The sequence below is a fragment of the Solea solea genome, chromosome 13 (genome assembly GCF_958295425.1).
Source record: "Solea solea chromosome 13, fSolSol10.1, whole genome shotgun sequence".
In the NCBI taxonomy this organism is placed as follows: Eukaryota; Metazoa; Chordata; class Actinopteri; order Pleuronectiformes; family Soleidae; genus Solea; species Solea solea.
In genome coordinates this window covers 7,799,446-7,817,001 of record NC_081146.1, presented here as the reverse complement: position 1 = coordinate 7,817,001, position 17,556 = coordinate 7,799,446, and the positions used below count along the sequence as shown (strand labels likewise).

General features: G+C 40.8%; 1 protein-coding gene across 2 annotated transcripts in view; it reads left to right on the top strand.

The window, feature by feature from the left end:
- Positions 1-17,556, top strand: part of kcnn3 (potassium intermediate/small conductance calcium-activated channel, subfamily N, member 3) — a 48,149-nt gene that overhangs the window by 5,696 nt on the left and 24,897 nt on the right. For both annotated transcript variants that reach the window (XM_058648597.1, XM_058648596.1), the window contains exon 3: positions 5,712-5,807. In XM_058648597.1, the coding sequence (XP_058504580.1) occupies positions 5,712-5,807 (96 nt within the window). The remainder of the gene's footprint in view (positions 1-5,711; positions 5,808-17,556) is intronic.

The window sequence follows — 17,556 nt, the reverse complement described above, 5'->3', positions numbered from 1 at the left end:
TGCCATATTACGTGCTGTGTATTGACAGACCTCGAGAGGGGAAGTGAGAGCTTGTGGGGAAGTGTGATACTACATACTACGGAACATGTACACATCATGTATTATTTGACCACTTCATGGGACAGTGTCACCGTTTACTGCCCCTGTGTGAGTATGCATGTCCACCAAAACGCTTTTTTCAGCCAGTCCAGCTGCTCTAAGTTGCTGCCAAAAATAGAGATGAAGAATAAGAATGGGACTAAGTGGGATGGGTTGTATGCGAGTGTGTGTCTGTGACTGTGGTAGCAGGGATAAAGAAGAGATGTAAACAGAGGAGGGCAGAGCCGTCGTGACTGTGGATTTAGTGAGTAAGCATATGTACAGTATATTCATTTGCAGAAACAGGCTTCACGCCCTGTTGACAACTCATACTGGACCTTCGGCTAACACAGTCCTTTCATTGTATTTATAACCTCTGTGTTCAGTTAGTATACAGTCCAGCTTATACTAACTGAACTGTACACTGAACTGGATGTACGTGTATGCAGCAGTCTGTAGGCAGTAAATGGATGGTCTTCTAAATGGTGTTCAGCCATTTTCAGATTACACAAAGAAAATTCTAGACGGTAAAATAATTTATGAACGTGATATAATTCAATTTTTGGCCAAAGGACAGATTTGTGTTTTCTCACACAAAAAAAAAACCCCCATCCCACACAAAAGTGAAACAGCATGCAGCTTTAAGTTTGTTATCATAGTCTGTAAGATACTACAGAGATACTACAGAGATACTACAGATCTGCAGAAACTCTGCGCTGCATTTTAATGGCGACATGTCCTGTGGCCTCTCTTAAAGGACCCTGGACCATGACACTTCAAACAGTAAAAAACCCTTATATGAGCTTCTATTATTGATTTTATTAGGAACAGGTTAAAGGGGAAAGGGTCCCTGTTTGACAAGTATCTCTATCTGAGAATAACTGAGGCCGCGGGACTCCTGGGACCTTAGAATGTGGCCTGTCTCTGCCGCGTCAATATATCATTTCACAAAGACCCATTTGAAACCTCGATGAAACATGGCTATGCTGAGGGAATGCACAGCTGTTGTCAACTTCACCTGTCACACTCTCAGTAGACATGTTCGACACCTCAGCACAGAGATGAGGCTGTTATGTTTAAGCGACAAAGGGATGTGGAGTCATGTAAGAATATGTACCCAGCCTTTGTATGTTGCACACTGTTCCCTTTCTTCCATCCTACATTTACATTTAAACATTTAGCAGATGCTTTTATCCAAAGCGACTTACAAAAGAGGAATGAGCTACCTAGAGGATGTCTTGGAAATATATCCATTAGATAGGGACAGTGGACTGACAGAGGGTGACAGAGGGTGACAGAGCGTGCAGAAGGAGATTGTGCAGAGAAGGTGGGATGGTAAATGGTAAGACACAAGATGCTCTTCTAGAGCTTCTTGAAGATAGACAGGGACGCCCCGTTCTAGTAGCTTCCTTCCTTCCTTCCTTCCTTCCTTCATTCTGCCTGTAAGGAGTGTGAAACTTTAAATACATGCATTCCCCAAAGGGGCCATTGCCATCTCAGCGGGCATAAGCCATCTCCCTCATTCCCCCCACTGCTACCTCCACCTCTCCTCTCCCACCCTCATCCTCCTCCCGTGACATTTCTCACAGACATTTACTCGGAGACCTTTCTGGACCTTTCCCTGCACCGGCCACTTACGGCGGACACATGCTGCTTTTTCAGAGCAGACATGACGATCACCAGGGAATTGAACTCGCTAACTGCCAGCATATTGTCAAAAGGAGCCGTCGTCTCATCTCAATGCAAATATGCTAAATTGTTTCAGGGTAACACGGCTAGACTCCCCCTGCTAGCAGGTGTGAGGGTGTTGGTACACAAAACTTGCATCATCCGTTGGTAACAATTGACGTCACTGAGGGTATGGCATCTCCTCTGTGTATACACACCTATGGAGTGTTTGTACGTATGTGTTGTGCTTGGTCATATAGGTAATTGTGGATTGTGCATGTGTGTGTGTGTGTGTTCATAACCCCCCCTTGTCTGAATTTAATTGAGTGTATAGGGCCATAATAATGTTGTGCAGTGTGTGTGTGTGTGTGTGTGCGAGTGTGTAATTATCCTAGTAAGGTGACATCGCTCTTCTGTCTATTGCCTGTTTCCCTGGAGACTGATTGCAAAAAAGCATTGCTCTGACATGGACAGACCCCAAGGCTAACCTATTACCACACAGTCTGTGCTCGTGCACACACACACACACACACACACACACACATATTTATGTTTATTACACATATTGAGAGCAACTACGTGGGTAACGTGTTGGTTAGCGTTGTGTATATGCAATTGCGACAATGAGGGTGACGCGGGGACAGATGGGGAAAGCCCTCAGCTACAAACCAACTGGCTGTTCATGTGAGTCTAATTGGTTGATCAACAATGTAAAAAACAAAAGAAATGCTGCGTGCGCTCCACCAAGCCTTTGATAAATACAGCTGGACAAAAATAAACATAATACACACTTGCACACACACATTATACAGGGACGTGTGTGCACAACTGAGAGTTTATGGCAGTGACAGGCTACTGTGATCAAATAACAATAAAAACAATCAGTTTGCCTTTTTAGTCTCTGTTAAAAATTTGAGAAATTCCCCCAAAGTGTTCCTGAATTGTTACATCTTGGATGGACATGTGTACGGACGTAACACACAGACAGACACACAATGCTTCAGGCAACAACTGTCACTGATGGAAAGCTGTAAAATCTGAAATAAACACTACAGGTACACACACACACTCACACACTACTGTCACAGTCAAGTCATTTCCTATAAAGACAGAGTAAGTGAAGTGGAAACAGGCAGAAACAAAATGCTCTTGACAATGAGATGGGCAGAGCTGAAAAACACATCCAACAGACGGTTGGAGGTAAACGACGCAGTGAGAGAGGTGAGAGACAGAGGAAGGAAACTCGGAGCAAATCTCATTTCAGCTCTCGGGAGTGACAGTATATTTAAACAGATTTGCTCCTAAAACCCAACTCTACATTTCTCTCATTAGCAAAACAATGTTGGCTTCCATTGCACCTAGTTTGCTCCAGTGACTACAAATGAGATGTTAGCAGAGGAGAGACAGGCTGGAAAAAAAAAGAAAAAAGAGCACAAGCTAATACAGACGAGGGGACAGTTGGAGTGGTTTGGGCGCGATGAGGAAATCAGTGGCGATCTAGCTCGTCGTAGCTAGATGGTAGTTGAGAGTGGTGTGCAGCGGTCCATAATCACACTGATGGAAGCAACAAATGAACAACACTCTAATGTTCTCCTTTATGTGACTCGATGTGTTTGTGCGTTTGTATGTGTTATATAAAAGGGGAGAAAGGGCATCTACTCTCATAATCACTCATTGATAATTATGAGAAGACGGCCACAGAGGAATGCACCCGTGAGGAGTAAAGAACTAAACTGTGGGTTTGTGTGGTGTTGAATTAGCAACATTAAGGCCATGAAGCATCTTTGGGAACCCTAAACACACAGACTAACACTCTCCACTTTCCAGGAGGTGGTTTGCAATTTAAATTCATGATTTTAAAAAATGCAGCGCAAATTGCACTGCACTGTTCTTACTGTAGTATTGTTGTGACAGAAAGTTTTTGGTGATAAATGCTTAACAGCGTCTTCATTGAATCATCTCATTTGAGACGCAGCCGTGTTAAAACTGGAGTGCATGAATTTTAAATATGAATCAGTGGTGAGGCAGACAGCAAGGGAAGCTCAGCCTCCTCTAAATTGTTGTCAAATATGTACTGAGTTGTGTTTGCATTTCAATACTATACTTGGTTTTCGTATTCCCGTAGCAGCCTCCGATTAAAACCACTTGAAGCTCAGCTTCAACTGTTTTCTATGGGACGACACAGAATAGGTTTTTTTCACTGCGGTGATTGGACAAATGTGGCAAAATCGTCCCTTCCAGGGAAGCTCAGCTTCTCTCAATAGAGTCAATAGAGCAGTGGGCGGGTGCGGACGCTGGGCTTCTGCATGATGATTGGAGGAACTGTCTGAAAGGCGGAACCAGTTTTGATTGACAGCTTTGCAGAAACATACACAACAGTGGAGCCTTTTCTGCCTCAGTCCTGTGTGGATGTTGTGAGGGAAGTCTGTAGACAAATAGCTGCTCGTTGTGTGTTATTTGCTTGGTGATATTGAAAAACACTCTTAAACCATTTCAGTTTTCCATAGTTATCGTGTTTCCTTGTTCTAGTTGTTCGTTTGCAGAATTTATGTAAGAATTCATGGACAAATAACTGGGCCTGAAATGAGCTTCCCTTGTTTCAAAGACCAGCAACCGCCACTGATTCAAATGTATGTTACAGTCAAATTAGTTCACACAATGCTGATTAAACCTGTGTTTGTTTACAACCTCAGTGACACCGAGAACATCTGCATGTTGCAGCAACCCTCGCTGGAGGCAGTTGTGACTGTTTGTCCATCTGTTTGTAAAATCCACTCCTGTCTCATAAACACAATGTGACAGGCACACCTTGAAGGAATGGCAGCAAATTTCAAGTGTTCATATGTTCACTTGCACTCAAGGACGTACTCGTTATGTTGTGGTCAAAGGTCAAGGTCACTGTCACCTTGGGCTCCTGTGTGCGTGATATATTAGCAAAGAAAAATGCAAAGGTGTCATGAAATCCTTGACATCTGACACAGTAGCCATTAGAAACCATTAGTCATTAAGGTCACTCAGATGTTGACACACACACACACATTTGGAGCATATGTCAACAAAGGAATCACTAATTATGATAAGAAAAGATCAGCTTCACCATGTCAATATGATGTTCTTCAAAAAAGCTTTTCTGGTCATCAGTAAACTTCAGGAACAGAGTGGGAAACTGTGACAGGTTGTTAGAGACACACAACTGCGAGGTGGTGATTCTAGCTGCATATTCTTTCTTTCTTTTTCTGCTATTCAGAACAAAGTCCTTGAGCTGGTGTAGACAAATGAATCAGTTTAGACAGTGTCGCTTCAGAAACTGTTGCACACGGAACGCAGCTAGGTTTGTTTTCTTTGAGTCCAAAATAACTGATGCTTACTCACATTTTACTTGATAGGTTGGGTGTACCTTTAAAACCACATATTAACTCTAAAATATCATGGAATTTGATAAAAATCTAATTTCAAAGGCATTATAATAATCTTACCTTATTTCCCCTTTTTTTTTCAGTTAAATTTTCATTTAAATGCAGTGGTGTAAATGTAAATGTGTGTTTATGTGTGTGCACATGTATGATAAGGTGTTGCTGTGCTCAGACTGTGTGAGGTGAGGGGGGTTAAAGAAGCCACTGAAGTGCTATGAGTTGTATTGATCGGAAGTTCCCCCCTTCATTGATTATAAACCCTATGAAACCAGACAAGTAGTGGATTTAAAGCTTGACTGCAGAAAGTTATTGACGGATAGAATACTACCATTCTACCTCTGCTCTGCCTGTAAAACTGCTTTGTAAATGTTAGTTCTTATTGCTTAGGGTACGTGGTACACATGCCACTTTAGCTGCTGAGTGACACGGGCATGACGTGACATCTGCGAGTTAAAGCACTCATAATGTCTGTTATTACTGTATTCTGACTATTAAACTGAATTATGTATTATTTTTTGTCATGTTTATCACATTTTCTTTTTCTCTCTACAGAGTTCCATGTATTCTCTGGCCCTGAAGTGTCTGATCAGCCTGTCCACAGTCATACTGCTGGGCCTCATCATCGCCTACCATGCACGGGAAGTTCAGGTAAAACACATTCATCTGCGCCACACGCCGCAGATATAGCCTATATAAACAGTGAGAAAACCCAAGATAGGTGTTTGACATTTTGGCCGAGAGTTAGAGAGGAGGGTCGATACCGCTCAAATATTTGTGCATGAAGTATGGAGCTCAAGCTGGAAGGCAATTAGCTCAGCTTGTCTTAAAGACTCAGAGCTGAGGGAAACATAACTCTGTGCCGTTTAAAATGTAACATAATCAGCCCAAAGTAAAGCTCAGTCATTAAGATGTTATATCTTGTTTGTTTATTCTGTGCAGAAAGTATCATGAAAGAGTGAAAAACAACTGTTTGTGGTTTCACAGAGTTCACGTAACTTGACCCACTATGGGCCTGGTATTAACATCTGTCCTGAGAGATCTGATCATAAGTGAGCAGTGCGGTTGTTCACAGCTCCAGGATGTGTCTCCTGGAACTTTATAACACTTTTGTGGTATAGAATATTGAAATATTTAAAATACTTAAGAGTTAATCTCATCAGCGTCAATGAGCCAATATGCATGCAGCAGGCGGTTTGACCAAGATCTAACAGTGCTTGTAATTAGCTGTCTTGAGGCGTGCACAAAATTACGACCAGAGACGGAGCTCGTTCTGGAAAGAAGAAGAGGAAGGCAGGACTGTGAGGGTTTGTGTTGTGTTTTTAAAGGCTGGCACTTTTTTAATGAAGAACGCTATGTTGGGAAGATTTCAAGTGACACAACTGTGCCAGCTAAAAACTAAAGAATTGTCCCTTAGTGTGCAATTAAAGTAGATTTCGTAAAATTGGAATTGAAAAAGTATCATTCAGGTGTGAAATTGTGTATGAGGTGACGTTTTGTAAAGTGGCTCAAGCTGAAATAAAATCAACATTTTGCCACATTTAGCTTCAAACGATGTCTAAAAAATGACACAGTCTGATCATATAAAGCTTTTATGTTGGCCGACTGTGTGTATTTGCATATTAGCTAAATATTTGGTTTCACCCGGAACATTTAGATTTAGCATTTGTATTAACATTTAGATTCAGATTTAATATTTAGATTTGAATTTAATATTTAACATTTAATATATAGATTGAACATTTAGATTTAAATATTATATTTAGATTAATATTTAACATTAGGTGTTACATTTAATATTTAGATTTAACTGTTTAATATATGGATACGTTAACAAATATTGGTGTAAATGTGGAAATTCACAACACATTTTTAAACATTGTTTGAAGCTAAATGTGTCAAAATGCTAACGTTATTTTCAGCTTGAGCCACTTCACAAATGGCACCTCATAAGTGTGCTTTTGGTTTCAAACTTCAGACATTGCTACCGTATTTAAATGTTTGAATCAATACCCAGCCCTAGTGTCCTGTGACAACTTGACAACAATGTGATCAGATCTCATGAAATTCTCTTTGTGTGAACAAAATTGTGTTTTTAAGAACTCTGGCTGTACGTATGTGTCCACAGACGATGAATAAGGATGGATGGGATGAATCTTAAAAATAAAAAAGCACTACTCCTACAGCTGTAACATGAAAAAAAGATTTTTAAACATTAGGGAAAAAAAGAAGCCATATGGCGATCAGCGTTAATATTGTGGTGGTGGCTACTAATATATAATGTATGAGGACTGAGAAATGTAATAAAATACTGTGAAACTGCTGTGGGTCAGAGGACCTCCGCTGTAAAGGAAGTCTCTAACACGTCGTTACGATTGACTTTGGTTTGTGTTCCCAAACCACCTCTGAATGTGTTTTTTATGTTTGTATCTGACGACACACTGGTTGCATTTAGCTGTGTACTTTCAGGACAGATGTTAATATCATGTCTGAATGGAGTTTATGATGTCGAGTGGTGAGCTGGAGCAACTTTTATGGCATGATTTACAAAGCAAAACACAGATGTAAGCACTATCAAACACTTTGTAAGATACAGATACTCCCCGTATCGCTTTTACTGCTTAAATGTCAAATGTGCAAATGTGCAACATGCACCACGGATTCATGCATCAGCAGACGATGTTTATCGAAACTTTTCTATTTTTTTTGTATGGAGCATACTAATGCAAGTGCCAACTATAAATGCCTCTGTGGCTGCTCATAGGTCACATGCGACATCTGTGGAGGTCCACGCCGCCGAGCCGCACGCATGTGTAAAGACAGCAGGAAACAGAATAGACAGCCAACAGTCTATTAAGTATATCATTGTGCGTCTGAATGGCACAAATGTACACAGCAAAGAAAAAGATTCATAAAGGTTCTTTTGTCTCAGTGCAATAACTGTGATAAACCAACTGTAGTCAATTTGAATATGAGAGTGTAAGCTAAGTGTTGTGGGTATGAATGCACTGATGATGCAACATTGAGAGCCTTTGTATCTTCTTTTTTATTTTATATTTAGGGTCCGAGGCCAGGGGATCCTATTGAAACTGAAGGAGTTATTATTTTTCATATGTATTGTTCTTATTCATGTATTTATCTGATAGTGAGGTCAGCGACAATATTCCCTCGCTGGCTGGACAAGCTAACCGGCTGCTAGCTGGAGCTTCACATTTAAAAACACAAGAGCGGCATTGAGCTTCTCACCCTTGGCAAGAAAGCACATCTCCCAAATTTCCCACATAGCTCCGTCCATAGTGTACACATTATGTACGACGTCCCTCAGGCTCCAGATATAGACCAGGGGACCCAGGTGTGTGTCGGCTACAGCCAATTAATGACATTAATGAGAGTCTTTGTGGGATTGATGAAACACTCTGCATGGCTTTGCATCAAGTAGATATTTGACAAATGTTGGACACACACTCGGCCAATAGCAATCCTGTAATCCAACACACTCACCCGTGGCGTTCACAGACACACACAGACTCAACCTCTTGTAAGGGCTGAAACAAATCAATCGGAAATGCTTTCATGCTTTGTAATATCTGTTTAGCTGTTTGTCATTTCACTAATATAATGCTACCACAGTCATTCAGCCGGGGTTTTCATCTGAAGCCATTTGCGATCAATACACATTGACTATTTATAGGCGCCTTGTGGAAATCAGACCCAATGAGTGCCCCCACACCAGCTATTACTCTTAGCAACCAAATCATGGAGCCTCTCTCATCCATCTAACCACATATTAGTTTAGTGCTGTGGCTATTTTTTTCATTACATCACAGCTTGGATGTTGCTGGAAATGTCTATTAAAGTTCCAGCAGGTCTGTGGTGGGGATTCTGATGCATTCTGCTCTGAGGCTCAGGCTCTCCGTCTTTGGATCAATATCGAGATGGCTGTTGCTTATTCACTGTCATACACTGGGACTGATAGACCTGTAATCACTCCATAACATGCAAGGGGCTGTGTATTAACATGTGTGATGAAAGGCAGCCAACTCAATGTTTGTATCTTACCAGACATTGACTTTGGTAGAAGTTGAAGTCACTTTTAATATTACTTAAGTAAAAGATCTTTTATTGTATGAAAAGTAATGTTCTGATATAAAATGTACTTTTTTTTGCTCGTTTTAGAAATAAAAGTAAACATATCAAAAGTAGTGAGGAGTTATAATTGAGCCGTGGTAGCTCAGTGGACTCTTCTAGTCAATATGTGTCCTTGAGCAAGACACTTAAGCCCACAGCTAAGCGTATGAATGGGTATGAAAGATGTGTGAATGTATGAATGTCAAAACTGTAGTGTAAAGCAGCTCATCAAGACTAGAAAAGACCATTCCCAACTCTTCTTCTTCTGATTTTATTTGGTAGTATCGAGTAACAAAGATAGAGAAAACGTAGTGGAGTAAAAGTAAAAGTAGCTAGAAATCTAAATAACAAAGGAAAGTCCAGATATGTGAAATTTGTACTTAAGTACGTGACAAAATATTTGTACTTTACAACACCGTTGTGCGTGTGAGTTTTCTCCCTGTGCTCTGGTTTTCTCCCATAGTCCAGAAACATACAGAGATAAATTGGACACTCTAAATTGACCATGTGTATGAATGTGAGAGTGAATGGTTGTTCATGTCTGTGTGTTGGCCCTGTGATGGACTGGCGACCTGTCCAGGGTGATCACTGTCTTTTGCTCCATGTCAGCTGGGATCGGCTCCAGCTCCCTGTGACCGTCATGTGGAGGATAAATCGGTAGAAAATGAATGAATGAATGATAAAAAAGATCTCCTTTCTGCTCACAAGTTCGACGTCATATTCACATACATGAGTTTTTCATCCACCCACGCACACCGTGGTCGCTGCACGTGACAGACACACTAATGCTGACGGGAGAAGAAGAGATTGAGAATTGCCACTGTAAGGCTGACAGAGAGAGAGACACACACGCAGACAGATAGAGAGATAATTCCTTTTGATTAAATGAAGTTAGGAGTTTGGGGAGGGTGCTGTGAAGGTATGGGAGGGAATCACAGCAGGTTGGGGGAGGTGATGTTGGGATTTAACCCAGAATCACTTTTCATAATAACTTGGTTTTGGATGCTGATAATTTTCATTTTCAGCCCCTAGCAGCTTCCTACTTTAAAGGATATTTCTGGTTTATTACAGTGTCAGTCTCTCTTCTTCTGTTTTTTTTTAGCCGCCCTTTCCTTCAGCTACACCAGCGGTTCCCAATCCTGGTCCTCAGGGACCCACTGTCCTGCATGTTTTAGATGTTGCCCTGCGACAACACACCTGATTCCAATGGTCAGCTCATCAGCAAGCTCTGCAAAAGCCTGATAACGAGCCATTCATTTGAATCAGGTGTGTTGTCGCAGGGCAACATCTAAAACATGCAGGACAGTGAGTCCCTGAGGACCAGGATTGGGAAACACTGAGCTAATCTAACATCTTAGTCACCAGATTAGCAGCTGCTGTTGTGACCAGATGGTCAGACAAGTTCTAAAAGTTTAACCAGGTAATCGGATTTGTTTGAACAGTGTATGTAAGTGAGAGATTAAAGACCAAAATCTAGCAAAGAGTAGCGTTTTAAGTTTCCACTTTCCTATTCTTATCTTTTGTTTTGATGTTTATTCCTTATGCTTGGTTTGAATATGTCCAAATACAAATGCATTCATTCATAAACCATTCTGGAAGATGTGCATACAGCTGAATGTTCTGCACAGGATAACTGTGCGTACCGCCAAGTGAAGTTGGTGCCATCAAATGTAAAACTTGTAAGTAAGTAACTTGTGAGTAATGCTTGGAGTATTACAATTGATTGGCTATGTTATTTTCACTCATTTAATTTACATAAAACCTGTATGATCATGTGACTGCTTTGTTGTTTGGGCCCAGTGGTTATTCTGTGTAGTAGCTTTCCTGATGTGAACAATGTTAATTAGGCCAATAGGAAAAAGATGGCTCAACAAATACGACGCACACTGTAGTAAACAAGTTACCATTTACATAATTAAGAAATAGGGGCCACACAGTTGTTGTAGTGGTTAGCACTCTTGCCCTTGCAGCAAGAAGACCCAGGTTTGCGATCCGGTCAGAACAAGGGCCTTTCTGCATGGAGTTTGCATGTTCTTTCCGTGTGTGCATGGGTTTTCTCCAGGTTCTCTGGTTTCCTCCCACAGTCCAAAAACATGCAGCTTGACCATAGAAGTGAGTGTGAGAGTGGATGATTGTTTGTCTCTATATGTGGTCCTGTGATGGACTGGCGGCCTAGGGTGTGCCCCGCCTTTCACCCTATGTTGTATAGACATATTCACACTCCTTTTGTTTCTATTTGTTTTTTTACCCCACTAATATGATCTGGCTCTTTAACCCTTCTGTTGTTGTCACCAACAGAATTTGGCATATGTACTTCTCATTACCGTAACTGGGATAAAGCAGAGAAATAGAGCTTTGTGCCCATATACATACATATATATTGTCATTACGGTAGACTTCACGGACAAGATTCACCAGCACACGTTTGTGACGTCAGCTTCTCAGCACCGTATTTCCTAAACGGTTGAATAAATGCCAGATATTGAAAGCTGAAGTTATCTTGGAAAAAAAGGTTGCAGTAGCACTCACTCATTGAACATTTTTTGACAATTCTACAGCTATGAAATCAAGATAAATCCAGACGGCCTGAATATTATGTCATTAGAGGGTTAAAAGAAAATGCTACTCGACTTTCAGCTTGTCACTATAACCATGTCTGTGTGCTGTTTGAGACGGAGAAACAGTCCATTTATACTCCATTTATCATCTGCTGGAAACAATGCCAATGAAGTGAGAGGGAACCATCTGTAAAATTAATGAAATATTGATTAAGCTGCAAGAAGCTGGAGCTAGGATGTGTTTAGCCTAGCTTAGCCTAGCACAAATTAGGAACGCAAAGGCAAACAGCTAGCCATGCTGAGTTCAAAGTCACAGGGACTATAGTGAGACTTGCACATTGTATGTTGTTGTTGTTTTTAACCCATAAAAGTGTAATGTAATGTATAATGTAAAATTGACAATTTGTGTGTGAAGAAGTCACAGCTGTGACGTAGTTACACAAACTACTTTCATGAAGGCTACGCATGAATCATACGCATTACATTTTATTATTCAGCACCTGCCTTACTGGCTAACGCCTTTTTCTCATATACATGATTAGCATGGGAACGGCAGGTTTACCACACACACAAACACACACACACACACACTCACACACACACAGACACACACAGACACACACAATGAAAGGCATTCTTCAATAAAGAGCTCATTGTGAGATTATGGCACACTCTGCTGCAGCATTTTGCCCATGTAACAGGATATGACACACATGTGTATACACACACAACACACAGTCATTCATACGCACACAGCCATAATATACACACTTGTGCAGAAGGTTGGAGCGGCTGCACATCAGAATGATGTTATCAGGTTTAGCTGGCATTTATACCACCTTTCTCTCGCCCCTGTTCCCTGATCTCTCAGTTTCTCCCCACACTCGTGTCTTTTATCGCGGTATCTTTTTGTTTACCTCCATCAGTGTGCTTCTTTTTTCTTTCTTTTCCCTTCTTTCTTCTCCTGCTTCTCCATCTTTATCAGATTAGATCTGTCTCCCTTCTCCTCCACGGGGCCTAAATTCAATTTTCTTGTTGAGTTTCACATCCTTTCTTCCTGATTCTTCGCGTTCCTTGTTACTGAGCGTTCAGCTTCTCTCCTATCCAACCTTCTCCTGTTGTACATGAACACTCACCTGCACTTCTCTCATAGAAGCCACACTCAATTTCATCATTTTATGTTGCCTCCTTTTCACACAGTGGTTCTCTGCCATCTAAACTTCCATCACATCTTTCCTCTCTTCCCCCTTCACTGTCCCTTTAGTCTCTCTCTTTATGTTTCTAATAATAAAAAAAATCACACGTATTATTCCCTTGAAGACTTATTGGCTTTTTATTATCTGACAAGAACATAGAGATGATATTTTTTAAATGTTACAGCACTTCCAGCATTACAGTGGAAAGTGTTTCTTATTTAAATTAAACACATTCAGCTCAGACAAATGAAAACATTTGTGTCTTTATTGTTCAGTAGATGGTGTTTTTTAAATCATATCACAGTGACAACCTTGCTGCTAAAATACACAGCCTTTTGATTTTTATTTCTCATTCTTCCACATTTTTCTGGATGGCTTCTGATTTGTGTTTCTCTGTTCTGTGTTGTTCTCACATATCTTCTCTGATCAAAAGGTGTCTCTTCACAGAGGAAATTTTGTGTTAAGGACGCTAATTCAATTATTGATCATTGAATTAGATTTATGCAAATCACTGTTAATGTTGTTTGTGTTGTCTGTGTGTGTGTCACATGTTAAAATGACCATCTGTAAAACTCTAGAGTTTCCATAACTCATTAACAAATGTGGCAACGGTTATAATCAGAAAACTTTATTACCTCAGACATTGAGTGGTATGAATGAAGTCATTGGAGCAGTTTACAGCCAGTTTCAATTAACCGTTTACCAAACCTAGATACAAAGTCCTGTCAAGAAACTAAATTGGCCATTAGTAAAATAAATGTTGCTGTCAATATATTCAATTAAAGCTGGGTCTTATTTACCTCCAATTTAATATTGAGAATTGTAAGTTATTTTCTTTTTTTTAAAGGAAAGTGTCTCAGTTGTATCAATAGATATTAAATCTGCAACTTTTAAATTCAACCAAATGTTCCAATGTCATATGAGTTCACACAAGGCTGAAATTGAAGACAGATGGAGGCATTACATGCACATTATGCTCATAAAGCAAGACTGCCACAAACATCCACGGAAAAATTGAGAAATAAAGTCTACTGCTAAAAAAACAGTATTTTCACAGTTTTATGAGATAAATGCTGCAAACAACTACAGTGCAGTACACAATACACCGGTGTATACACCCAAACGCTCCCTCAGTCAGGGTCATATTATTGATATAATATGAAATCCTTTACCTCCACTCCCACTCATTTCAATGAATAAGGATGAGAATGCAGTGTATGTTAATTGCTAGTAGTATTTTTGTGACAGACCTGCAGAGAGATCTTATCATACAGTAACTCAGCATTTGCAATCTGACCTTGACATCACTGAATTATTTTAACTATTAATTTAACTAGGCCTCTACCTCTTTGTAGTTTTCATCTTTGTGTATTTTATGTATGGGAAGTTCTCTCCTCTTTCCTTCACTCATACAAAACACAGAAACTTTTACAAGCGTGGAAACATGAAAGAAAGTACTCTAAAACAAATGGATTCATTTTTGCTTATAAAAGAAATCAAGAAATCCAGACTTGAAGGCAAAATTGAATTGTTGTTGAAATTAATCAAATAGAAATGCTGAGAGAGTGAGAGAAGGGGATATTTCTCCAGTCCATTAGTGCACTTTATGCATTAGTGAACTGTGTTATTTGGTTACTTTTGGAGGAATTTATCCATTGATAAAGGAGACACCGGCTTGGCACTCACAGCCACTCAAAAACAGGCACGATGGCATTAGGAAAATGTGAGTGAGCAATAGTCTTCAATAGAGGAATGTTTCCTCAGGTCTTGGAATGTGTTCAACAGTCATTTTATGAGGTCAAGTTCTACAGATTCTGCATAATATAATAAACAACTGTATCCTCCGTCTACTGTAGGGCAGGGGTCTCAAACCCAAATGAACTGGGGGTCACTAATGCTGCTTTTCCACGACATGGTCTCACCTTGCCTCTGCACGGCTCGACTCTCTGCAGTTTGGTTGGTTTTCCATTACAATATAGTACCTCCTTAACGGGGGCGGAGTCATCACAGCACTGCTGAGCACCAATCAGTGGCCGGCAGTCTGATGATGTTACGCATGGTATCAACTCGCTTGGAACCTCACCAGAGCAGGTACTAAAAAAAAGTACCATGTACCAGGTACTATCGCTAATGGAAAAGCAAAATAACCTTACCGTGTCGCGCTGGCACCATGTAGTGGAAAAGCGCCATATCTAGTCTGGTCAGAAGGGGGCGGTCAAATGAAAACAGTCCCGACGTTTTAGGAAAAGACAATTGTTTAGTGAGGGTATTCAATCATGTTAATGCAATAGCAATATTTGTAATGATATTTTTCAGAATTCTCTAAATAAAATTGTTGGAGTGATTAATTGTTAATATTTTGGAATGCAAAATAAATCTATAAATAAAGAAACATATAGAAATAACTCATCATAACTTGATATTAAGTGCCACATGAAATCAGTCACCTCGAGTTTGAGACCTCTGCTGTAGGGGTTTCTTTATATCCAATATCTTGCCATTTTTAATAAAAATGTTTCCTACATTTCAAATGAAGGGAATTCCTCGTCGTAAGGCACCACAGGTGGAATCCCCCTTTTCTTTTATTGCAGTTGCTTTTTTTAGACTTTCTAGTGGCAAATAAGACAACATCTCTCATGCACACTCCACAACCACAAATCTCTCCTCATCGCTCACACTTTCCAACACTTCCTTTGCACTTAGTTGACACCTTCTCCTTCCCTTTCCGTTTCGTCTGTGCTGGGGCTGTTCTCTCCTCCCTGCATATTTGTGTGTGTGTGTGTGTGGCTTGCCCCAGTTATTTCCCTCATTCCACAGATTTCCATGCTGTAGCACCCAGACAATCCCCATAGGTGTGACTATGTGTGTCAAAGTATGTGTGCATGCTGCTCAGTGTTCATTATGTCTCCATCTCCTTCAGTGATCAGGACTGTCTGCATCCCAGACTGAGATTTAGCCTTTTTTCCCTCCCATGAGAAATGCCGACTTGTGGCAGTTTTGCCCGACTCTACCTCTTTGTAGAGTCTGTGCTGAATTTGACAAGGCGACTCGTTTTGTGTGTGTGCCCACACAGAATTTTTGCCTGCATGTCTCGCTTGTTTGCCCGTCAGATTCTGACCAGCACTGTGTCTGGTTCCATGATGAGAGACATCTGCAATAAGGGACTTAACACGATTACAAAGCTTCACCGGCCTCAGGGACTGTAGGAGGTTGAAGCACAGTTGGCACAGGAGGAACGATGGATGGGTGACAAATTTCCTGAACAGGTTACATATTGTGCCAGGAACAGAGGGAGGACAAGGGGTTTTTTGTCAGGTCGAGAGGATCCTTTCAGAACTCACACCTTTACTTGTGAAAAAACCTTTGCCAGTCTTTCCTCCTGTCATTTTCACACATTTGTCTTTTCTTTTTTTTTTTGGTCCCTTCTTGTCTCACACTGGCCTGCTCTGTGTGTTTTCTGTCTGACTTTGCCCTCTTTCTGTCCTGTCCACATTCTGTTTCCTCTCTGTTTTATTTTCCTCGTCCCTCCCTCCCCACAGAAGACACTTGTTTTTTGGGGTTTTTTTTAACCCGCCTTGTCATTTATCCTCTGGGGTTTGTTCTTTATGTCCAATTTTATTTAGTTTTGCTGTTCCCTGACCTTCCTCCCAGTCCAGTTTTTCTAATGATAGAGTTGACAGGGTGTGTCACACACACACACACACACACACACACACACACACACACACACACACACGCTTAGAAACCTTGACAATCCCTACCTACTTTTCCTCTATACCAACGCTTCCTCCTCCTAACTCCCTTCCTCTGTCCTGGTCATGTTGGGGCAGCGGCACTCACTCACTCCCATTGACAGATTACTTTCCTAATGGAATTTAATTATTTATCCCTTCCTCATGGCGATTTAGCCAGGAAAAGACCGACAGGGGGAGCGTGAGGGAGGACAGTACAGCGAGGGAGGGCAGAGGAAAGAGGAAGGGAGAGGTGCTCATTTCCTCCAGTGGCAAGAGACTGGATCATCTCTGTTTTCATTTGAAGATATGTCATTCAGATAGAAGAGACAGGAGTGTGAGTGATGTTAGAAGGAGGAAAAACAGAGAGGTGGGCAGAGATAAAAAAATAAGGGAGAGTCACGGCTGATGGAGCAGCACGGACACACAAGCTCACTGTGAGGAAAAAACTGAACAAAATACAGAAGAAAACGCGTACACGACATTTAGTGTCATACCATGTCTAACTTAAACAAGCATATGAATATATTGCTTTTTTTTTGTCACAAAGAACATCGTATTGAGTTACATTCATCCCCTGGAGATTTTTTTCCAATCTTAAACCACAAGTGTACATGCCTAACTCTAATCATTAGTCCTGAGTCTCAGTCGTTTACTCTGTGGGAATCAGATTTTTGTCCTTGATTGGGAGGAAAGTCCCTGTCGAGTAGATCACTGACGATCACTGAGTGAGAGTGACACAAACAAACACACACACTGAAAGGAACATGAGAGTGAGACAACATTT